At 36.5% G+C, this 24796-nt stretch overlaps 2 protein-coding genes across 8 annotated transcripts in view; one reads left to right on the forward strand and one right to left on the reverse strand.

Annotated features, from left to right (window-relative positions):
- The window catches only part of dpf1 (double PHD fingers 1), a 64855-nt gene extending 56609 nt beyond the window's left edge, over positions 1-8246 (reverse strand). For 2 of the 7 annotated variants that reach the window (XM_058744455.1, XM_058744462.1), the window contains exon 1: positions 5552-5689. In XM_058744455.1, coding sequence (XP_058600438.1) covers positions 5552-5661 — 110 coding nt within the window. In that variant the 5' untranslated portion in view covers positions 5662-5689. Of the gene's footprint in view, positions 1-2500; positions 2524-4072; positions 4163-5551; positions 5690-7759 lie in introns of those variants that run through there. The other 5 variants (XM_058744457.1, XM_058744456.1, XM_058744459.1 and 2 more) reach the window with 5 other exon arrangements.
- si:ch211-11n16.2 (zinc finger FYVE domain-containing protein 1) lies at positions 6909-21622 on the forward strand. Its single transcript, XM_058744454.1, has 11 exons — positions 6909-7166; positions 8788-9292; positions 10533-10750; positions 11970-12076; positions 12462-12570; positions 13263-13360; positions 13442-13559; positions 13641-13811; positions 13897-14086; positions 18261-18359; positions 18465-21622. The coding sequence occupies exons 1-11, from the start codon at positions 7050-7052 to the stop codon at positions 18695-18697; spliced, it is 1965 nt and encodes a 654-aa protein (XP_058600437.1). The 5' UTR covers positions 6909-7049; the 3' UTR covers positions 18698-21622.
- Positions 21623-24796: the final 3174 nt, after the last annotated feature.

Below are 24796 nucleotides of genomic sequence, written 5' to 3' on the forward strand. Positions count from 1 at the left end.
TCGCAGATCGTATTTAAGCCTTTATGTTTCCCTCTTGGACCATCTATAGTTTCTTTTAACCGAGTATTTCTATGGATCTCCAGTGAAAATGGCTAGTGGGACAGTTTGTCTGGTAGAGAGATGAATATTTCGACCCTCTGCACTTTAATAATATCTGAAATCTAGGGAGAGGATCTATCCACCTAATAACGGCGAAACAAGAACAGCTATAAATCTCCTCTGATGGACCCACATTTAGCAATGGACTATGCCATGCACTGCTCTTCTGCTCCAAATGCATGTACTGATTCATACTGACACACACACTAGCGCTCAGCACAAAGTACACACAGTCTCACGAGGCCGAAGATGCTCATGAACATGCAAGTTCTAGATAATAAGAGTGAACAATGCAGTGGACATTTGATGTTAACACCTTGATGGATGCAGAAGTCCACCTTCCTTTGTGAAAGCCATGGGAATGAGGGATATTTTTTGTTTGGCAGTGCTAGGCACAATCATTATTTGTTTAAAGCGATGCCCTATAGGCGATCTCACTTCAGGCCAGCCTCTGATTGCGTTATGCAGTAAAACCACTGCAGACCACCAGCTCAACATATCAGTGAGATCGAAAACAAAGTCATTCTCAATCAAACAATGCTTTTGTAAGAAGTAGATACCTCAAATAGTGTGGCTTTGTTGAGGAGAGGTGTGATATTACTTTTCGAAGTCATAGGACTTACAATTTTCACCTGGCAGATGATAAATTGGGTGAAAAAACCCATAGACTTACACTGATAGAAGGACACAAACAATACCTAAAGAAACCAACAAAAACACTCCAGAAACTAGGAGTGGAAATAAGTTATACTATATTAATATAGTGGATCAAACTTTTGAATGATGAAAAGAAATCGTATTTTTACTGTACACAGCATTCGCCAGCCCAATCTCATGAGAAAATGTAACTATTTTCTTATTTCATATAGATGCATATCAATGTTCGTATAAATGCAATCATTTGCATAATTTTTTGCCATAAAAAAAGTATGTATGAAAGTCCCAACCTATGCCTCAAATTTTATCTTCAGTTGGGCATAAGCTTTTCTTCAAAAAGATCATATGAATTCATCTGAATTAGTCGGCAATTAGCCAAAACATAAAATAGTTGTGAATTTTCATGTTTTAAATATTAATTCTAAGTAAATATTTAAATATAGTGTTTTGAATATATACTCAGAATTCACAAAAAATATATATATTTCTACGGAAACATATGATTTTCAGAAAAAAGAAATAAATAAAGTGAATGTCCCACACTAACCCATGAAATTTAACCGTCAGTTTGACATAATCAGATTGTGCAGAAACATAATGAGATCATACATAAAGAGTTACAAATGCCATGAGAGTTTTTTGGCATTTACTCAGAATTCATCATAATTATAAAACATAAATAGTTTACTATCCATTGATGAATCTGTCGATTGAATTTGGAACTCACAAAAAATAAGATAAACACTTGTTAACTGGTGGCATGGATAATATCAACGGCAATAATCTCAAAATTGCCAAACATTGGCCTATTAATCAATGGTATATCTCACTATCTGGGCCACACTAATAATAATATTATGATTTGTTAAATTTGTTTTTTACGGTTATCCAAAATTGTTGTATATTGAGTTTGGATTCTAAATGAATAAAACAATAAATAAAACAAAAGTTCTTGTATACTCACAGATTTGATCTAATGTTTCCCCTCAAAAAGTGATTTTATAACAAAATTGTTCTACGATCATGTGTGCAAGCTTCCTTTTTTTTTTTTCTTTTGCTACAGGACCATATAGACAAACAGGAAGAAAGGGGATGGGATTGGGAAAGGTCCTCAAGTCAGGACTCAAACTCAGCTCTCCCAATATACAACATGCTGGAGCACAGCCCACAATGCTATCGGCTCCAACAATCATTTCAGTTTTTGATCTTACAAACCAAAGGGTTGTCTATTTACAAATTTAGGAGAGAAATTTCGAGACGTTTATGCTTTAAACTGGTCTTTATGCTAAACCGAGCTTTATGCTGGTCTTTAAAAAAATGTATTATAGAAATACACAATGATGATTCATGGTATATCAATAAGATCATGACTTACCCATGTAAGTTTGATAGGAATTCTAATGTCAAGACATTTTTGCAATAGCTTCTATTCTCCAAACTACTTTACTCAGATGTTCACACTGACAAGACTGAGTCATCAGGAAGCGACACCCTCCCTCGGTCTCCCTCAGTCCACATCTGATGATCTTCCCACAAGGTGTCTCACCTCCCAAAAAAGAGTGAAAGTGAGCACACCATGCTTCTCTAACCTTCTAAACATCTCCTCAGTTCAAGTGCAACACCACAATACACTACATATATACTATAGATGCTAGCAGTGCACTATAAGATCCCTGAGCAACAGTGTGATGACTGACAGTGAGTTAGGTAGCTTTGGAGAAATAGGTCATAGAGCTAAAAATACCTATCTGTGTCTCTCTCTCTCCTCTTGAAGACAAAGAGAGTCTCTCTGGAAAAAAAAAAAAAAGTGAGTGAGTGAGTGAGTGAGTGAAATGAAGAGAACAGCCCACCAGTCTCAGAAGAAGAAAAATGCCCTTATAGAATTGGTTCGCTTATGCAAACAAACATTAAAAAGGGTCTGAGCATAGAGATGGGGAGGAAGGATCTAGAACCGGGTGACAGTCTTCGGCTTAAGAGCGACAGTGTGAAGAATTATATAGATCTCATTTTTCTCAGATCAGTGAGGCAAAGCGGAATAACTATCCAAGAAGTCCGCATTCCGCATCCTACGAGATGACTGGAAGAGACAGGACACCATCACTTTAGGAGACTGAGAGAGATAGTGGAAGATAGAGGAAAAATAGAGACAGTAAGTGAACCTGAGTAATTACTAGAGAGATGTGAGGACCAGTGGAGGAAGAGAGACTGAACAAAGAGAAATACGCAACGAGAACAGTGGGAAACTATTCCAAAGATTCCCAATGAAATGCCATCATTTTGGTGAAGGCATGCCAGTTAGCAGATAATCAGCAATCAAGGCAGGCATAATTTAATCACCATCTCTTAAAAATGAGTGATTTATAAAAGCCAGTAATGTAAATTAGATTGGCTCCTCAACTGATATCTCCTCATGGCTCCAGAAGTACTGCACTTTAACTGGGTTCTTTGAAGAGGGTTACTGAAGAGCGTAACATCACAGTAATTCAGACGCTGATTGCAGCCCCTCTTTCTGTTCATTCATGTTTCTCATGCAAATATCTCAAATGCACCAAGACTCACACCTGACCTTGTACATGATTAAAAACATCCGTCCTCAGTCAACAGCAAAGTTCACCGCTCAGGGAAACCGATCGAACCGAGGAGAACCCAGTAAGATACTGCAGGATTTGTCATGTATGAGTTACTGTCACTGAATCAAAACTGCGGATTTACAAATTCCACAGCAGTTTTATACCTTTACAGAAAAGTATTAGATAGAGCTACTGAAGTTAATCAAGGTACTGATACTACAATAGTCATGCAAAATAGTACTTTACAAAAAAAGTGTCATCAGTTAATGCATTGACTAACATTAATGAGTAATAATACATTTGTTACAGTAGTTAAAAAAATACATTGTTCATTATGAGCTCATGTTATCCCAGGTTCATTAAAAAAGGCTAATAATACTAACAGATACAACTTTTGGTTTAATGTATTAGTAAACGTTGAAACTAACATTAGTATTGGTTATGCCAATGGCGTCCATTCAGAAAAGTCACGTGAGGCACGAACTGTAGGTAGGATAGGGTATAAGCTATATTTGCAGCATATATGTCCAGACACACTTAATTTGTCAAGTCTGAATGTATATTTTTTGCAAAATATTTGTCTGAATTCAAATTATGTCAAAGCTATTCGTTTGAGTTTGCGTAGCAGGCATTGTAGGACAATGGTAACCAACACCCGAATGCCATTTCACGTGTATTACTCTTACACGTGTATTATTGTAAGTTATTAAAATGCTATAATTTGTCATAAGTTAAGACTTTCTTACCTCATAAAACCTTGCATCCTGTCTACTGAACTCTGTGCGCGCGCCGCTCTAGTTAACGGTTTTTGCGCCAAGTGAGAATTTAAGTCTCGTGCGATCATGCATAAAGTCGTCTCCATTCACAAAGCTGAAATAGTATGAATAATAACATTAATAATATACGTAGTCAAATGTTTGGCAGCAGTGCTCAATGTTACCACAGAGTAGACAAGTTGTTATTTTTTTATTATCATTTTTAGATTAAAGAAATAGACAAATAACATTCCACAAGCTCTGAAATTTGGCCTGGTTATGTTTTGGTTGTTGTTGTTTTTGTTTTTTGGGGGTTTTTCAAAAGTAATACACATTTTAGATTTGTTTAGTTTTTGTAAACGTATAATTTTATATATAGGCCTAATTAAATATCCTATATATATATATAAATATATAATAGATTTGATTTGGGTAACGTTTTAACCCGCTGTGGGCTACTGTGATGTTATCAAACTGCAACCAAAATACAACGTTGTGGAGACGTTTTAAGCTTGCTGGGTCCAGGTAGGCAATCGTGGTAGTTACTGGAGAGAGAGATGCAACCTCCCAGGTTAAAACCCGGCACAAGTGCAATTTCCTCTTTATCAGATACCTATAAAAGCTACATTCACATATTCATGCCAAACACAAACACGTCTCCCCATTCGAAAGGTCCCCGTCTCTAGCAGACGAATGTAAAGCAATTTTTGGCACTGAGCCCGTGTGGCGTCTGCGTGCCGCACGCCGAAAAAATGTGTCAGTGTGCACAAAGGAATCTAATGGAAACTTCACAGAATGTGCACTGATGCAACGGCGCATAAGAGATATCAGATGTTGCACGCCACTAAAATGTCATGTTTAAGCATGCATTTGCTTCAGAAATAACACTTAGAAATCATATTCACGATGCACGTAATTTGTACAATCTAATGTGTGCGTTCAGCGCGTGCAACGTAACCACTGAAAACCCTCGGTGTGATAAACTGTAACATTTTCCGGTTCTGGCAGTTTGCACCTAAATGTTATCCTCTGACAGACAGCACACCAGTTCATTTTGTTTGTCATCACATTACACAAAAGCAAAAGCAACAAGGTTCAAGTATCACTCGTTTATCTTGAGACTCGGTGGCCAGTGAACTCTCCGATTCCAATACCAACAACTGTAAGTTCCTAGTGATCAATACTGACCAGAGACGCCGGGTCAACATTCTCAACATTCCTCCATATCACTGTGCATATGCAGAAATGACACCCGAGACTCTGCACTTTATAACATGCCATATTTGCCCAGATGACAAAATGTCGTCGCGTGCATTATGATTTATTGCATTTCAACATGCGTTCGTAGTTTAAACCTCGCCGGCATTTTATACTTTTAAAGATGTTTGTATATTTGTGAATTTGAACGAACGCTGTTTGTTGCATGACATGTATTCCATAACGCATAAAAACAGAATTATTTTTACTTACGATTTCAGAGGATTTTGGACCACTGTGGCCATTTTGATATAGAATGATACAATGTAAGACTGCAGATCCCCGGTATTGTACATGTAATATAGCAGCAATTTCAATTTCATTCATTCTCTGGGGCTGCGGCTGGATCGGCCAGCCAATAGGAGCACGACTGGCTGACTGTCACTGCGGGGAAATGTAGTTTTTATTCCCTAATGGCTTCAGGAGACAGCGGTGCGTGTACTACAAATAGCACAATGCACTGCGGTTAACTGTATACTAGTCCCGCCTTGATTTTGGATGGGCAAGCCAAAACATCTACTGTAAATTCAAGGTTGGATTGCTGGACTGTCTGTCAGTATTTTTGCTCTCATGTTGGTAGCTTCTTATAATTCGCAGACAATTGGAAGTATTTTAGAGAGCGATGGGCAGCTATGAAGAGCGATGAAGTCTAACGTATATTTCTTTTCGCAGTGTGCATATTATATCTATTAGAGATAATTCGAGCAAATTTCGGTAGGCACTGATCAATATCATTATTACACAGCTTTATCCTCCTATAGATGTGCGCTATATATCACTAACACAATTCCACTGCCTTCTGTTGTGAGCTAACAATAGTTTTCATCTTCTTAATCTAACTTAAACCTCAAACAAACTTTTCTGCATTTTTACATTTTCATTAATTTCTTATAAATAAAAATAAAAATAATCTACAGCCTGGCCTTAAAACATGCTAAACACGAGTAATATTAATGGACAATAACAGTAAAATAATTCTGCTATGTGTTTTTATTCTGCTTATGCAATGAGAAACATGTGCATCTAAATATTGTGAATATTATCAGCCAGACTGACCTCTAATAGAAATGGAATGACTGTAAAGGGCTCTTCAGTCCAGTTAACTGCAATGGCGCCACTTTGAAGGCATTCTGTTACATGTGATATTTATAGATCCCTGCTAACAAATATTTAATGAACCTTAGCAAGCTCTATGGAATGACTGAACAAAAATGTCCTGTTGATTCATAAGGGATTACTGCAGAATTGGTGCATTTTTGGGGGGATTTTAGAGTTGAGCTAATCTTCAATTTAAGATATTGCACTACAATAAATTCTAAAACTAAATTGAAATATCAATTCTATTCTATTTGCACCAACACAATTTTTACTAATTTTACAAAACCTAATCATACGATAATGAGCTCATGTGAGAGCTTTTTCATGGAGACTTGTTTTTATTGACCTGGATACCTCAGTAAAAACTTCTGTATTCTGCACACAAAAACTGCTATGAGACAGTTGATCATAACAGCCACTAGAGGGCGTCGAAATACGCAATAATACACAATGAAGGCGGCTGATAGAGTAGCAACAGCGCCCTCTTGAGTCCAGACAGAAAAACAACTAGCGCCAGCAGCAGCACAGTAGTAGCAGCAGCAGCTAGTAGTCCTGGGACAGTTGTAGTCCAACTAGCTTTCCAGAGAGTTGCGATGGTTTTAAATCTTTCACGATGTCTGAAATGCTGCTGAAAGATATGGATGAGATTTCTCTCGGGCCTGTTAAAATGGAAGAGCAGAAGGAAAACGGACGGAGCTTTCTGCTGGTGGACGAAAACGAAAGCTTGCAGGTTTGTTTTTGTTAGCTTCTGTGTTAGCCATCAAGCTATTAGGTAAACAGCACATGTAGGGTCTTAGTTGTTTTTATACACTTTGATAGGTCAATTCACGAGCACGCTAATAACTATGTGTACTTTAAATAATAAACAGATTAACTAACCGTCAGTATGATTGCATCAAAAGGAATGGCTGTCTTTTGACAACATTTACGGATCTTTAACCATTGATCATTATTGATTGTATCAAGGGTTTGTTTAGTTCTTGTCACGTGCATTCATGATCTCAGGTCTGTGTGCTGCTGGCCCATGTGCTACAGCAGATGATACATCTGTCAACACAGTGTGATTTACAAACGCTGAATGATCTCAGTGCTGTTATGTTATGGCATGATATTCTGATGTACTTTGGTAATACCATGGTATACGAATGTAGCAGCTATTCGCTGTGATCTACGAGCCAACAATGAGAGTCAACAATGACAGTGTCGTTTCATAGGCTAGTTTATAGTGTTTTCAGGAACCAGTCTTAAAGTGATCAATTGCTGTCACTTTGAGAGATTGTTACTGTATAGAGACCCAAAAATGAAACTTCATTATGTACTTACTCTTTTGTTGTTTCAAACCCATATGACTTTCTTTCTTTAGTGGAACACAAAAGGCAGGATGACTCATTCATCATTCGTGATGACATAATTGTCATTTTAGGTGAACTGTCTCTTTAAGATTCTTGCAAATGGTGATAGACAGACACAGAGATAGGTGTGGCAGGCATCCAAGAGGAACCATTAACACAGAATTCTGCAAACTCATTGTGAAATTACAACAGAAAACATCCAATAACGCACACAGGCTGAGTTAGAATTAATATTCTGCATGCATCTAAAACAGAATCTCACTGAATTGCTACGTTTGAAAGCATTAAGAACTGAACAGTCATTATTATATTTGTATGTGTAGGTATGTAGGACCTATACATGTTAGAGGTCTTCTGTTAAACATTGTGATCTCCAGCTATTCGCAAAATGTTGAATTTGTTGTTTTGTTGTAATTGGTTACATTTGTCTAAATCATGTAATATTATATTGTTCTATTTGCATATATTGCTTTGGCAATATGGAATTGAAAATTGAAATGAACTGAATTGGTAAACAGAGGATGGATGGATGGATGGATGGATGACAGGCCAAAAGATAAATAGACAGACGGATGGAGGAGATAGGTAAAAAGATGGATGGATGGATGGATTGATTGATTGATGGATGATAGGCAAAAAGATAGATAGATAGATAGATAGATGGATGGATGGATGGTAGGCAAATAGATAGATAGATAGATAGATGATGATGGATGGTAGGCAAAAAGATAGATAGATAGATAGATAGATAGTGGGTGGATGGATAGATGATAGGACAAAAGATAAATATATAGACAGACAGGACGGACGGAGATAGATAGATGGATGGATGGATAGATGATAGGCCAAAAGATAAATATATAGACAGACAGACAGGATGGATGGAGATAGGCCAAAAGATAAATAGACAGGACGGACGGACGTAGATAGATACACACTGATAGATAGTGTGACAATTGCTGTAAACTTGATCTCTCTGATACTCTTTCTCTCTTCCAGGTGAAGAACGAAGCAGAGTTTTTGCAGAAGTTGGGCTGCAGTGCTGCTCAAGGAGTCAAAGTGCTTTCTATCTTCGGTAACACGGGTGACGGCAAGTCCCACACTCTCAATCACGTGCTTTTCAATGGTGAGGAGGTGTTCGCCACGTCTCCTTCTCCGTCCTCATGCACGGTGGGCGTATGGGCCTCTTACGAGCCGCGCCTGAACCTGATCGTGCTGGACACGGAGGGCCTGCTCGGGGCCGCCAGTCAGCAGAACCGGCGGATGCGTCTGCTGCTGAAGGTTCTGGCCGTATCGGACGTGGTCATCTACCGCACACGGGCCGAGAGGCTGCACAACGACATGTTCCAGTTCCTCGGCAGCGCATCGGCCGCTTACCTGAAGCACTTCACACCTGAGCTCCGCGCTCTGTCTAGCCGCTGCGGGCTTGACGTGCCTCTCTCCAGCCTGGGACCTGCTGTTATAGTTTTCCAAGAGACTTTTCGTACTCAGCTGCTAGGCCAGGGTAAGTCAGAGCAAGCAGACTTTCACTGTTTACAAGGCCTGCAGTGTTTATCAATATGAGTACAGCATTTTTCTGATACATGTTGTTGCCAAAGGCTGTTGTACGACTAGCCTGGGGGCAAAGGGATTGCTGTTTAAACTTGGGTCTGCACACCCTCATGGGGCCTAAACACATAGCCAGGGGGGTCTTTGAAAAAGTCCTGAATTTCAGACTAGTGGAGAATCCCACAGGAAAAACGCAAGCTGTCAGTCAAACCAAAGGTTCTATTTTAAACTCAATGGTTTCATCGTTGCTGCTTTTATTTCTGTCTGCTTAGTGATGAGAATTTCAATTTGTTTCATTGTTTCTCTGTAGTCAAATGACAAATCTTTAGAGAGTAATACATGGGCCACAATGCTCATTTTTATTTATTATTTTAATCAAAAATACATAAATTTAATGCATACAAAGACTTAAATGCATGATGAGCATGTTTTTTTAATTTTTGAATTTGAATTTACTGCTTTAATAAGCCATGTGATGCTTTCAACTTGACAAAAAAGTTAAATATTGTTAAATATTTAAAAACTTTTAACAAATAGTTTGTACACTCGCATGTATTCAAAGTGTGAGGAAAATGTTTTTACTGTTTACTGTTTTACTGGTTAGAACACATGACATTTTTAAGTTTTATAATTAATTAGTTTTTAGTAATTAGTTTTCTTGAGTATGGTATTTTTTTTTTTATCTTATGAAACCAAGATGAATACAAAACGATAAAGATATTACATAATATATAATACTGTATTGCATCTTCAGGTGATATATTGCTTCTATAAAAGGTTGCTACGCAATAAAAAAAATGTTTTATTAGGACACATTTTCAAATAAATACTTTTTTTTTTAATCTTTTTTTTTTTATCATTTGGCCAAAAGAAAAATCAAAACATTGAAGGTAACTTAATTGTTAAGCAACTAGTTATCTAACACAGATTGCAGGAAAATCCCAAGACAGTGTGACTCAGGTGTGGAGTGTTACAAAGATCACAATACTGCTCAGTTATAATTATGCCCTTGGGTAAACTCCAGGTTTTCAGCATGCTATAAATCATGGTACACGAAAAGTGTTGTATAAAACGCATAAAAATCTTTAAATGCCTGTAAAACTGTCATCTTTTTTTTATTTTGAAACGATTAAAGTAGTGCCATCCAATGAAGTGTGTCAGGCTAGAGAAATATGGGTTTGGTTTTCTTTATCCAGATGGCTCTGTCCCGGGGCAAGCAGACACACTGCTGCAAAAGCGCTTCCATGACTTGGGCCAGAGTACAGACGCCTTCAGCTCCGTTCAATACGTGGGCACCCAAACCATCACTCCCCCCACAGACTACTCACAGTTACTGCAGATAGTCAATCAGCAGGTGAAGAACACATCCCAGCGAGCCCCGCGCCAGCCTGCCATTGTGTTCAGTGCATTGCAGGTACAGCAGCTCATCAAACATTTATTTGTGTATGTGTGTGTAAAGTGACCCTAAAAAGAATTTAGACACTCAAAGCTTTCATATTTGGTTTGATATTTTGTATCTAACGCAATTACAGTAAATTCATGTATTTAAAAGGAGTAGTTCAACCAAAAAATGAAAATGTCATAATCACAAAAGAGGAAGCTTAGCAGAATGTTCACAATGTTCTTTTCCATACATTGAAAGTAAAGGGTGACCAAGGAATTTCAAGTTCCAAAAATGACTAATATAAAGGCAACATTAAAATGTTTAATTTGACTCTGTACCTTTAAATATGCATTACATACATACACAACCATTCAAAAGTTTGGGGTTAATGTTATTATTATTTTTTACGTTTAAATGTGTTACATGGCATTTATTCACATCTAAGATTGTATTAAATTGTTTAACTTTAAAATAGTAACAAAATAGTGGCTTTTAATGTTTCTATTTTAAATTAATGCTATTCTTTCAGACTTTCTGTTGGAATAAAAAAAATGTAAATGTAAAATGTTTCCACAATAATATTAAGCAGCATGATTGTTTTCAACATTGATGATAATAATACAAAATTTTTCTTGAGCACCAGGTTTATTATAGTTAATTAAAAGTAAAACCATAAAATAATTATTGTTAGTTGAAATAAAATACATTTTAACTAAAATAAAATAAAATATAAAAATCTTAAACTTCTTTTATTTCATAATTTTGCCAAGCCAAACAATTCTCATTTTCATTTAGTTTATCTTGATTACAATAATTATACTTATAATAATTATAAGGTAAAAAAAAAAGTACAACTTTAAATTTAAAATGAAAACAAAATATAAAAATAAAAACAAATTCATAAAATTGAATAATTTTGAAGGATCATGTGACGCTAAAGCCTGGTGTAACGGTTGCTAAAAATTCAGCTTTTCCATCACAGGAATAAATTATATTTTAAAATATATTAAATTGTAATAATATTTCACAATATTACTGTTTCTACCATATTTTAAATCAAATAAATGCAGCCTTGATGAACATGGTGACTCCTTTTAAAGACATCTTGCCAATCTTTTGAACGGTAGCGACTCAAGTGTCCTAAACTACTTTCCGGGGTCAGTGTATGCTTGTTTGTGTTCACCTTTGCCCACTGAGCATGTTTCTGAAAATGCGCTTCACTGGACTTCACTGCTCTGCTCTCTCTCAGGCCTTGAGCAACAGGTTCTGTGGCGAGATCTCAGATGACAAAATCAGCATATGCTCCTTCTTTCCTGATGAATATTTCACTTGCCCATCAGTCTGTCTCAGCTGCAAGTAAGTCCACACATGCTTCGAGCTGTAGATTGAATGTTGTTTTTTGTTTTTTACATACAGGTTGTGTTGAATGCACTGACGCATTGTGTTTGACGCATAATAAATCAAGAAAATTCCTGCATTGTCACACATCAAACTCTAATTTCATCACATCAACACTGAGCCACTTCATAATTTGATGATTTGCAGTTATAAAGAACTAGGATCTCTATTCAGCATGCAAAACTAATATATGGAAATGAGTTGCACATGAATGTAATTAGATCGTTTGTTGAGTTGTTTGTTATTGTTTTTGCTTGTGCGTGAATTAATAGAGCAGTACTCTTCAAGAGTACTTAAGAACTAGCGAATCATAACTAACCTCTCCAAAATTCCACGGCTTTAGTGTTCGGTGTAAGAACGGCATGAACCACCAGAAAGACGGGGTCTCACACATGGCTGATGGATTATGCCAGTATGCCCACCAATACAACAATAAAGTTCTCATTTGTAAGGTAAGAACTCACTGTCACGGCTAGTTCTCAAGGTCAAGATTAATGTTTATGTTTATATATGTGTGTGTATATGTATATATATATATGTATGTATGTATGTGTATATATATATATATATATATAAATCAGTTATTTGTTTTGTTTAAATTAGCATTTTTGTGTTTTTGTTGTTTATTTTTGTTTATTTTGCAAGTTTTTTTAGGTTTTGCTTTTGTTTTATTTTGTTTTAACTTTTTTATTATTTGCTATTTTGTGTTTTAAATTGTTTTTTGTTTTCATTTCTTTCAGTTAGTTTTTTTCTTGTTTCATGTTTTTATTTTTAATTCTGTTTTTAAAAAAAAATTTTAGTTTTTATTTGTTTTGGTTTTTTTGTTTGTTTGTTTTTTGTTTAATTTAGTGTTTTTATATTTTTGTTTTACTTCATTTTTTTTTGTTTGTTTTATTCGTTTTACTTTTTGTTGTAATGCCAATATGCAGGTTTCCATTTAAAAAATCACACTAAATTGAATTAAAATTGATAAAGACTTAGCGCTTAGATTTAATGAGATTTGCCACATATTTTCTCTGTTAATTGAGGTTTTAGATTAATCAGTTTGCTAAAACTGTCCTATATGGATTAGATTTCTCGATTAGAAATGAAAGGATAATAAATGGATGCAAAGGATGATAAATCATTTCTTCTACCCATGCAGAGGTGCTATGAGAGTGGAAAAGAAGTGATCGTCATACCGAAAACATCTGCCTCCACAGATAACCAATGGCTTGGTCTGGCCAAGTACGCGTGGTCAGGGTGAGTAAGATGGTTTCTTACTGAAATTAGCCTCTGAAGCTGGTCCTCGTCCATGCTCTGAACCCTGGTCTTGTTCTACAGCTATGTTTTAGAATGTGCCAGCTGTGGCATCATCTACCGCAGTAGACAGTACTGGATGGGCAACCAGGATCCAGAGAGCGGTGTGGTGCGGCCAGAGGTCAAGCATGTCTGGCAGGGGGTGAGTTGTTTTTCTGTGTTCCCATCCATTTGCTGACTCCATTGATGCTCACAGTGGTTAATGTTGTTTTTCTGCTTGTAGACCGATGCCTTCCAGACAGACCATCAGAATGCAGCTCAGCGGGTTTTGGATGGAATGAATTACATAATTCAATCAGTGACAGAATACAGCTCAGGCCCAACTAAAGCCGTCACAGCCTGGCTCACAGACCAAGTGGCTCCACCCTACTGGAAACCCAACTCTGAAATCACTGTGAGTTGATATGCCATATAGGAATAGGTGAAAGAGAACAAATCTATTGTTTTATTATATAAAAATATCATGTTTGTCTGTTCAGGAATGTCATGGTTGTAAGAGAGCGTTTGAGGAGGCGGAGAGGAAACACCACTGTCGGGCATGTGGGGAGGGTTTCTGTCAGGCCTGCTCCACTCACAGCATGCCAGTGCCCGAAAGGGGCTGGGGCGGCACCCCTGTACGAGTGTGTGATGCCTGTTACCAGCAGGGAGGACCCCAGCACACTAGACAGGGTGAGGACATCGTTCTATTTTAAAAATACACTGTAATGGTGTAAGTAATTCTTACACTTGCAAAGTTTACATTACCATTCAAAAGTTTGGGTTCAGTCAGATTTACTAAATGTATAAAAAAAAGTCTCCTAGCTCACCGAGGCTGTATTTATTTGATCAAAATACAGTAAAACAGTAATATTGTGGAATACTATTACAATTTAGTTTTTTTCCATTTAAATATATTTTCAAATGTAGTTTACAAAGCTGAATTTTCAGCATCAGTGTTCCAGTCTTCAGTTGTCACATAATCCTTCAGAAATTATTCTAATATGCTGATTTGGTGCATTGATTATTATCCATGCAATTTGCCAAAAATCCCATTTTTAAAAAATACTAGAAATTTGTGTAAAAAAAAAAAAAAACTAAATATAGAATATTTAAGAAATTAGAGTTCCCCTCTATCTCTAGTATTTTATTGTTATTTGTTATGTTCAAAATTAGCTATACAAACACTATATATATGAAGAGTTCATTTGCAAAGACGGATAACTCCTTTTTTAACCATTTTCAAAAATCATGTTTTTTCATTGTGCATTCCAGTTAATCTCAATCATACTTCAGTTGGGTTATTTTGATTAGGTAAAAAAATAACTAAAAAATACAGATAACAAACACCAATAAAACACAAGAGAAACATGATAACATTATATAATAATAAACATGATTTAAAAAAAAACAAAACAAAAAAACAGAGTTATCTGTTTTTGCAAATAAACTCATATATATATACAGTATCTCACAAAAGTGAGTACACCCCTCACATTTCAGCAACCATTTTAGTATATCTTCTCAAGGGACAATACTATAGAAATGAAAATTGGATATATTTTAGAGTAGTCGATGTGCAGCTTGTATAGCAGTACAAGGACATTTACTGTCCTTTGAAAATAACTCAACATGCAGCCATTATTGTCAAAATAGCTGTCAACAAAAGTGTGTGCACCCTAAGTGATAAGCGTTATACGTCATTTAACCATGCAAAGCCACATGTCCTATTCATCATGTTCATGGTTTTTGTCTGCTTGACAGGACCATACAAATCTTGTTTTAGAGCAGTTAAAATTTGGTGCTTTGAGTACAATTCTCTCATACTGACCACTGGATGTTCAACATGGCACCTCATGGCAAAGAACTCTCTGAGGATTTGAGAATTATAACTGTTGCTCTCCACAAAGATGGCCGAGGCTATAAGAAGTTCAGTAACACCCTGAAACTGAGTTACAGTATAGTGGCCAGGGTCATACAGAGGTTTTCTAAGACAGTTTCCACTTGGAACAGACCTCAAAGGGGTCGATCAAAGAAGTTAGGTCCTCATGCGTCTGGCTTCAAAAACCAGACGTATGAGTGCTGCCAGCATTGCTTTAGAGGTTGCTGTAGCGGAAGGTCAGCTTGTCAGTGCTCAGACCATACGCCACACACTGCAACAAGTCGGTTTGCATGGCCGTCGTCCCAGAAGGAAGCCTCTTTTGAAGCTGGCTCACAAGAAAGCCCGCAAGCAGTTTGCTGAAGACAACCTGTTCAAGAGGAAGAATTACTGGAGCCATGTCCTGTGGTCTGATGAGGCTAAGATAAACTTGTTTGGCTCAGATGGTGTCCAGCATGTGTGGTGACGCTCTGGTGAGGAGTACCAAGAAAATTGTGTCTTGCCTGCAGTCAAGCATGGTGGTGGTAGCATCATGGTCTGGTTCTGCATGAGTGCTGCTGGGGAGCTGAGGTTCATTGAGGGAAACATGGATTCCAACATGTACTGAGACATTCTGAAGCAGAACATGATACCTTCCCTTCAGAAACTGGCCCGAATGGCAGTTTTCCAACATAATAACGACTCCAAACACACCGCCAAGATGACAACTGCCTTACTGATGAAGCTGAAGGTGATGGAGTGGCCAAGTATGTCTCCAGACCTGAACCCTATTGAGCACATGGCATCCTCAATTGGAAAGTGGAGACGCACCATGTGTCTAACATCCAGCAGCTCCATGATGTCATTATGGAGGAGTGGAAGAGGATCCCAGCAACAACCTGCGCAGCTCTGGTGAATTTTATGCCCAGGAGGATTAAGGCAGTGCTAGATAACAATGGTGCCCACACAGTTTTGACATGTTCACTTAGGGTGTACTCATTTTTGTTGCCAGTTATTTAGACAATAATGGCTGTATGTTGAGTTATTTTTAGAGGACAGTAAATTTATACTGATATACAAGCTGCACATTGACTACTCTAAAATATACCCAAGTTTAATTTCTATAGTATTGTCCCTTGAGAAGATCTACTAAAATGGTTGCTGAAATGTGAGGGGTGTATTCACTTTTGTGAGATAATATATATATATATATATATTATATATTAGATAACTGTTATTTAGGTCACTTCTAACTGAAAAAGAAGTGTGAGAAACCCTTTTCACCCTTGCAAGGGTTTAAGAACCAGACATATAGTACAAAAAGTCAAAGCACATAAAAAGCAATAAATACTGCTTTGTACAAATAATGCAAGAAACTATTTCTACTCTTATTTATTTGCACCTCAGAGTGCAAATAGTTTCAACTAGTAGTCATGACTATATACACTGAACAAAATTATAAACACAACACTTTTGTTTTTGCTGAACTCAAAGATCTAAGACTTTTTCTATGTACGCAAAAGGCCTATTTCTCTCAAATATTGTTCACAAATCTGTCTAAATCTGTGTTAGTGAGCACTTCTCCTTTGCCGAGATACTCCATCCACCTCACAGGTGTGGCATATCAAGATGCTGATTAGACAGCATGATTATTGCACAGGTGTGCCTTAGGCTGGCCACAATAAAAGGCCACTCTAAAATGTGCAGTTTTACTGTATTGGGGGTCCGGGGGTCCAGGGGGTCCAGGGGTCAGGGGGTTGCAACACATCTCCTTCGCATAGAGTTGATCAGGTTGTTGATTGTGGCCTGTGGAATGTTGGTCTACTCCTCTTCAATGGCTGTGCGAAGTTGCTGGATATTGGCAGGAACTGGAACACGCATGGAACAAACATGCTCAGTGGGTGACATGTCCGGTTGACATCAGCAAACCGCTCACCCACACGACGCCATACACGCTGTCTTCCATCTGCCCTGTACAGTGAAAACCGGGATTCATCCGTGAAGAGAACACCTCTCCAAAGTGCCATCGAATGTGAGCATTTGCCCACTCAAGTCGGTTATGACGACGAACTGCAGTCAGGTCGAGACCCCGATGAGGACGGCGAGCATGCAGATGAGCTTCCCTGAGACGGTTTTCGACAGTTTGTGCAGAAATTCTTTGGTTATGCAAACCGATTGTTGCAGCAGCTGTCCGGGTGGCTGGTCTCAGACGATCTTGGAGGTGTAGATGCTGGATGTGGAGGTCCTGGGCTGGTGTGGTTACACGTGGTCTGCGGTTGTGAGGCCGGTTGGATGTACTGCCAAATTCTCTGAAACGCCTTTGGAGACGGCTTATGGTAGAGAAATGAACATTCAATTCATGGGCAACAGCTCTGGTGGACATTCCTGCAGTCAGCATACCAACTGCACGCTCCCTCAAAACTTGCGACATCTGTGGCATTGTGCTGTGTGATAAAACTGCAAATAGAAATAGACCTTTTGTGTACATAGAAAAAATGTTAGATCTTTGATTTCAGCTCATGAAAAATGGGGGCAAAAACAAATGTGTTGTGTTTATAATTTTGTTCAGTGTATATAGTCATGACTACTAGTTGAAACTATTTGCACTCTGAGGTGCAAATAAATACGAGTAGAAATTGTTTCTTGCATTATTTGTACAAAGTAGTATTTATTACTTTTTATGTGCTTTGACTTTTTGTACTATATGTCTGGTTCTCAAACCCTTGCAAGGGTGAAAAGGGTTTCTCACACTTCTTTTCAGTTAGAAATGACCTAAATAACAGTTATCTAAATAAGAGTCTAGTTATCTAAATAAGAGTCTAGTTATTTAGATGCAAAATACTAACAACCAAAAATGCATCATGCAGAATATTTGACCTTGTAAAAACATAAGCAGTATTCTCCAGGGTTGTTGAGTTGAGTTGTGTTTTCCAAAACAGTTTTAAATGGTCTCAGTGTGGGATATTGACTGGTTTGCTGAGCTGAGACATTACGTTCTCTCCCCTGCAGTGGCTGTTACAGAACCCCGGACACTAGTCGCCCGCAGAGTGACAGAAGTAGCTCAGTCCACTCTGGATATGGTCTCCACCGCAGTGGACTACCCCCTATGTGAGTGTTACCAATGCACTCATAGTGTCTGAACTTACACTACAGAATTATATTGTTTATTTAGAGCGAGTCAGGTATTTTTAAAACATCTTGTCCTCTCTTCAGGTTTCGTAAAGGGAGTTGCGAGACCAGATTATTGGATCCCAGACCATGAGATCACCCAGTGCCACAGCTGTACTAAACCCTTCACCCCCAGCATGTCCAAGCACCATTGCCGGGCATGTGGTGAGGGAGTGTGCGGGAACTGCTCGATGAAGACCAGGCCAGTGCCCTCTCGTGGCTGGGACCACCCTGTGCGAGTGTGTAACGGCTGCGCTGACAGCAGGGATTCCCTGTGACCTTGCTTTGACTCTGTAGTGCCCCTCCAATACAGCTTGGTGCTCAGATGCAGGTTGTAGGCAGTTTTCATCCATAGCCAGTGCAATCGGGGCTGGGAGGAAGATGAAACCCACTGCAGTTGCATAGACAAACACTCAGGCCCTTCGAAGCATTAGAGAGTGATGATATCTGGGTTATATTTCATCTCAAAATCAAAAGAGAAAAATACTAAATGATATGTTGCATAATGAAAATAATTTGTGGATATATATATACATACATTAGTGCTGTCAAACGATTAATCACAATTAATCACATCCAAAATAAAAAAATAATTACATACTATATGTGTGTGTACTGTGTATATTTCTTATGTATATAATATATATTTAAATACACACACATACAGTATAGATTTTGAAAATATTTACATGCATGTATTTATATTCATATAATTGATATTGTATACAAATATTTAATATATAAATGTAACATTTTTCTTAAATATATATATGCATAGGTGTGTATTTATATATACATAATAAATATACACAGTACACACACATATACTATGTAAACAAAAACTTGTGTGTTGTGTATATTTATTATGTATATATAAATACACACACATACAGGATATATTTTGAAAATATTTACATGTATATATTTAAATTCATATAATTTATATCATATATAAATATATTTAATATATAAACGTAACATATTTTTCTTAAATATATGCATGCATGTGTGTTTATTTATATATACATAATAAATATGCACAGTACGCACATATATATTATGTAAACAAAAACCTTTATTTTGGATGCGATTAATCGCTATTAATCGTTTGACAGCACTAATATATATATATATATATATATATGTGTTTTTTTTTTTTTTTGACTTTGGGATGAATAAACAACCCAGAAATTTTCTATTATTTGTGAGATTTGCTACGGAAATTAAAAAGAGGAAAATAGAAAATACTAATTTTAAGAGATTTTGATAGATTCTAGCTATTGACTATAGTGCTGGCACTGAAACGAATTGCCTTCTAAATGTGCATTTCTGTAAATAATTTGTTGATTAAACATCTTAATGTTTTTATCCCAAAGATAAGATGTAATCTCCATAACAGTCTAAAACAGAGAGCAAGAGCAGTAAATATTAACATATCTAATACACAGTAAATTATCACTTGGTGGTATGTAGGTTCTCAGATATCTAATTAAGAAACATTTGCAGCCTTACTTTTATTGGTACAGTTTTATATTTTATTCCAGGAACAGCAACAGAAGTAGACAAGTTAAGCCTAGAATTCACATTCCAGTTCAGGCAATGCAGTTTATCTTGTCAGTTCATATCTCATTGTATTTTTTCTGAAATAGCGACTGCACTTTATCAAATATTTACTATTGTGGTCAACTTTAGTTGAGAGCCATATAATCTAATACATAAGATGCAAACTGTACATATATAATGAAAATGGAATTATTCTACAGCATTTACAGTGCCTAATGGATCTCAACCACTATCTTGCATATAACAGGATGATTTCACAGTGTGGGTGTCTGACATTTAATATAGGCTCACACTAAACTCAACACAGATGACTGAATGTTGAGCCATCACAACAGCATCACTCTGTAGTTTCCTAACATGTGTACAGCTTCGAAAATGGCTTATATAAGGCACTTTATTCATATTTGATCGGAGAGATTCCATGTGGAATTTCTTAAAGGGATATTTCACCCAAAAATGACAAATCTATCATTTACTCACCTTTATATCCATGATACACTTCCATAGTATTTTTTATTTTATTTTTTTTCTGTCCCTATTATGGAAGTCAATGGCTACCGTCAGCTGTTTGGTTACCAACATTCTTCAAAATATCTTCTGTGAGCAAATGACATAATTTTCATATTTGGGTGAACTATCCTTTTTGTTTTTTTTTTTTTTTAACAATTCTGCTTCTACTCTTTGTATTTTTATCTGGAATAGAACATTGTAGTCTTCTATGAAGGGATTTAACCAAAGCAATGGTTTTAATTACATATAACTGAACCTGCATTTGACAATCCTGCAATCTTTGTTTTGATTGGCCGGTACTGTTTTTCAGACTTCTAATCAGAACATTAAAGTTATTTCAAAACAGCGTGCCCTCTTGATTCACAAGATAACAGACATCTATGGAAAATAATGGGTTCTAGCTCTGTACGTGAACAAACTCGAGGTCATCTGGAGGTAGAGGTCTAGATTTCCTGCTCAAGGGCCTTAAATAGATGAAAGGGACTCAAAATCTGATTTAAATCATGGAGGTTGTACTCACATTTCCTCCATTTATAACATTACTGTCTGGCAAACAGCCTGCCTCATCTCATCTACAGGAAACTGTCTTGAGAGGTTTACTGATTGTAATGTCAGCTCTTGTGTGAGTGTCATTAAGAATCACACACACTGTAAAACAGGGCTGCTAATGGGGTCAGGTAACTGTTGGGACTGTGGTACTACCCAATAACTGGCCAATTCTCTTATGTCAGTCCTTTTAGTGATCAACAACATAAGTCTTTCAGTTGCTGATACTGATATCTAGAGAACAGGGCTGCTAAAATGCCAGTATAGCATACAGTACTGGTCAAAAAATTAGAATCATTAAGATTTTTCATGTTTTTGAGTCACTTATGGACACCAAGGCTGCATTTATTTGATTAAAAATACTTGAATGAAATATTTGAGTTTATTTTAAAATGTCTTTATTCCTGTGATGCAAAGCTGAATTTTCTGCTTCATTACTCCAGTCTTTTAGAGTCACATGATCCTTCAGAAATCATTCTAAAATGCTGATTTGCTGCTCAAGAAACATTTAAAATATTTAGCAATTTTGAAAACTGTTGTTTTTTCAGGATTCTTTGATGAATAAAGTTAAAATAGAAATATTATAGTGCATTATAAATATTTTAAATGAATTTAATGACAATTTATACAATTTAATTAATCCTTACTGAATAAAAATGTATGTGTCTGTGTGTCTGTGTCCCAAACCTTTGAAGGGTAATGTGTGTGTGTGTGTGTTTTTGTGTGTGTGTGTGTGTGTGTGTGTGTGTGTGTGTGTGTGTCCCAAACTTTTGAAGGGTAATGTATCACCATCTCCAAAAACAATAAGCAGCATAAACTGTTTTTGTATGTGTGTGTGTGTGTGTGTGTGTGTGTGTCCCAAACCTTTGAAGGGTACTGTATCACCATCTCCAAAAAAAATAAGCAGCACAAACTGTTTTCAACATTGATAGTAATAAGAAATATATGATAATAATAATAAAATAAAAAAATGACACTAAATGTACATTTGGTACATTTTGAAAGTTTATCACTTCAGTTCATTTTATATAATTATTTGTTCCTACAATGAGTAAAAATTGTTATTTGTTCCACATTATTGTCAGTAAAATGTCCAGAAACGAGCCATCACAAGAACTTTAAACAAAAAGGGCAATGCAAGGCTTTGTCCTATAATTGCTGTTGTTAATGTTAACTAAAACTAATAAATATTACAAATAATTTTCATTAACTGAAAAAAGTTTAAATAAATCAAATAAAAATTAAACTTAAAATATTTTAAATGTTAAAAATGTAAGAAATGTTGCCTTGGCTACTAACTCAAATAAGTTTAAGTGCTAAAACGGCTAAAACAAAATGGAAATAAAGCTAAAGAGAAATTAATAATAATACCAAAGCAGATAACAAAACGAGCAAAACTCAAATTAAAATAAAGAAGATGTAAAATAATAAATACTACAGTAAATTGTCAAGATTGAAATGCATTCATGCATTTGCATTTAATTGCACTACCACACTGTAACCAGCAGATGGAGGCAACATCACTCTCAGCAAAAGACCCACTGAGTCACCTATTCATTTAGGATTTCACTCATTGTAGAACCTTACATAGTGGACATTTTTATTATATTTGCATCATTGATCTATAGTTTATATCCAAAAAAAAAAAAAAAAAGAAGGTGGTACTTTCAAAAAATCCTTAAAGAAGAGGTACGAAAAATCTGCTAAATAAAAAAGGACTGAACATGAGAGTAGACCTCCCTCACTCAACACACTGCCAAAAAACAGCAGTCTCTAGCTCCGGTTCATTTCAGGATAAAAGGATGAAAATAGTCCTATGTTACCTGACTCCACTGTTTAATCCAAGAGTCTTTCATAATTTATATTGTTCTTGTACAGGAAGAGAAAGATTAGTGCGCCAGACAAAGATCTGACATAAATACTTAAGCATTTCATTATTTTATGAAAGTCTTTCATCTTAAGCTGCGTATTGTTGCACACGAAATGATGTAATGCACTGCTAACACATTTCACACCTCATACCTTCATCACGACAGGAAACACTTCAAATTTAGCAAAATTCAAGATTCATATTGTTAGTATAGATTTGGTCTTTACTGGTTTCATAGATAAAGAAAGAAAACGTCTAGATGTGGCCCATCTGTCACACTACTATATTATATAGATATACTATACACACACTACTGTAAATTATTTGCATTTACATTGATTTGATAAAAAAGCAGTAAAAGCATTAATATTGTGAAATAGTTGCGTTTTAAAATAACTTTTCTATTTTAACATATTTTAAAATGTAATTTCTTTGATGACAAAGCTGAAATTGAAGCATAATTACTCCATTCTTCAGAGTCACATGATCATTCAGAAATGCTTGAGATTACTGAGAAAAAGGCAGCTTCGCCTTGTGACAACTAGCCCCGGTCTCCACTAAATTCAAAAAGATGGAGTGAGGCAAAAGATCTATAGGCCTACTTATTGTTGTCTCTGTTTAGTCGTATGCCAATTGGGTCCACTGCTCTATGTAAGTCCGAATCATTACACATTTCGCTATAAGCTTGTTTATCAGCCTCTTAAAATGCATAACATCATTTGCATGGACAGATTAGTCCACTGCAGGACGCTCTCATGCAATTTGTGTTTATCTCCTGCAGCAGATGCACGTGCCGGGACCGTGAGCTCCAGCCGACAAAACCAACACCACGTGTTCAGCAGAAAGCATTATTATAATTCCTTAATCCCCATTTCACACATTATTATTTCAGCTGGAGCAGCACTGACAGACAGACCGTCTCAGTTTGAGTTAAACTTCATTTTGGACATTGTTTTATTTGAATGCATATATGGACTGCAAATAGGCTGCTTAGAGAACAAAGCACAAAGCCAAAAAATAAATAAAACTGCGGTGGATGCATCCGTGTGGAATCTTATATACTCACCAGTGTCTTCTCTCATACTGGAGGCCTTTGTAAGGTTCATTTATATCCGGGGCCAGTGTTTTTCTGCTTACTGTGGCTCTTTTTGGATGTTTATTAATGGCTGTTTTGCTTTCGTATCCATGGAAACTCGTCCTGCACTGTCCCGTTTTCTCCCTCATCCACACAGTCACTCTGAGGGTGCAGGACAATAAGAGGAGAGCCACCGCCGCTCAAACCATTCTCCCATTTTCTCACGCTTCCCCGGGAAGACATGGCGCCTTGCTTGGGTCCATTTAACAATTCTGATCTTCAGCTTCTGCTGAGACACAAAGAGGCACTAATAGGCAGTTCTGCCAGTCTGTGTGCTTGATGGTCTGTGAAGATTTCATTTTCAAAAAGTCCATTCATAAATCTTTTCAAGGGACTCTATTGGATTGTTGTGAACAAGAGGAGCCATACAGTATAATGGAGCAGCACATAAGAGCAGTCACTTTTTTTAATAGCCCCAAGGCCATATTGAAGACATCATTAAATCTTATTTAAACACTATAAATAAAAATGACAAGAATGAAGAACATTTTTAGGCCTGTTTTTAAAATACAGTAATGAGAATACATTGCCTCACTAGAATATTTTATATATTGTGTATATATATATATATATATATATTTATTTTATTTTATTTTATGTGTGCGTGTGTGTGTGTGTTAATATTGTTAATCATTGTTTAAATTAAATTCAATAAATGCATCAGATGAATTTACACATTCAGGTTATATTTTACCAGTAAATAAATACATACATACATACATACATAAACATTACATTTCAATGTATTCCTCC

The sequence above is a fragment of the Onychostoma macrolepis genome, chromosome 15 (genome assembly GCF_012432095.1).
Source record: "Onychostoma macrolepis isolate SWU-2019 chromosome 15, ASM1243209v1, whole genome shotgun sequence".
NCBI classification, from domain to species: Eukaryota; Metazoa; Chordata; class Actinopteri; order Cypriniformes; family Cyprinidae; genus Onychostoma; species Onychostoma macrolepis.

Bases quoted from the DNA above. Each gene is read 5' to 3' on its own strand.
- si:ch211-11n16.2 (XM_058744454.1), top strand. From the start codon at position 7,050: ATGTCTGAAATGCTGCTGAAAGATATGGATGAGATTTCTCTCGGGCCT. The intron at 13,361-13,441 runs GTGAGTAAGATG...CTTGTTCTACAG, and splicing joins GCCAAGTACGCGTGGTCAGG to CTATGTTTTAGAATGTGCCA. The intron at 18,360-18,464 runs GTGAGTGTTACC...TCCTCTCTTCAG, and splicing joins CGCAGTGGACTACCCCCTAT to GTTTCGTAAAGGGAGTTGCG.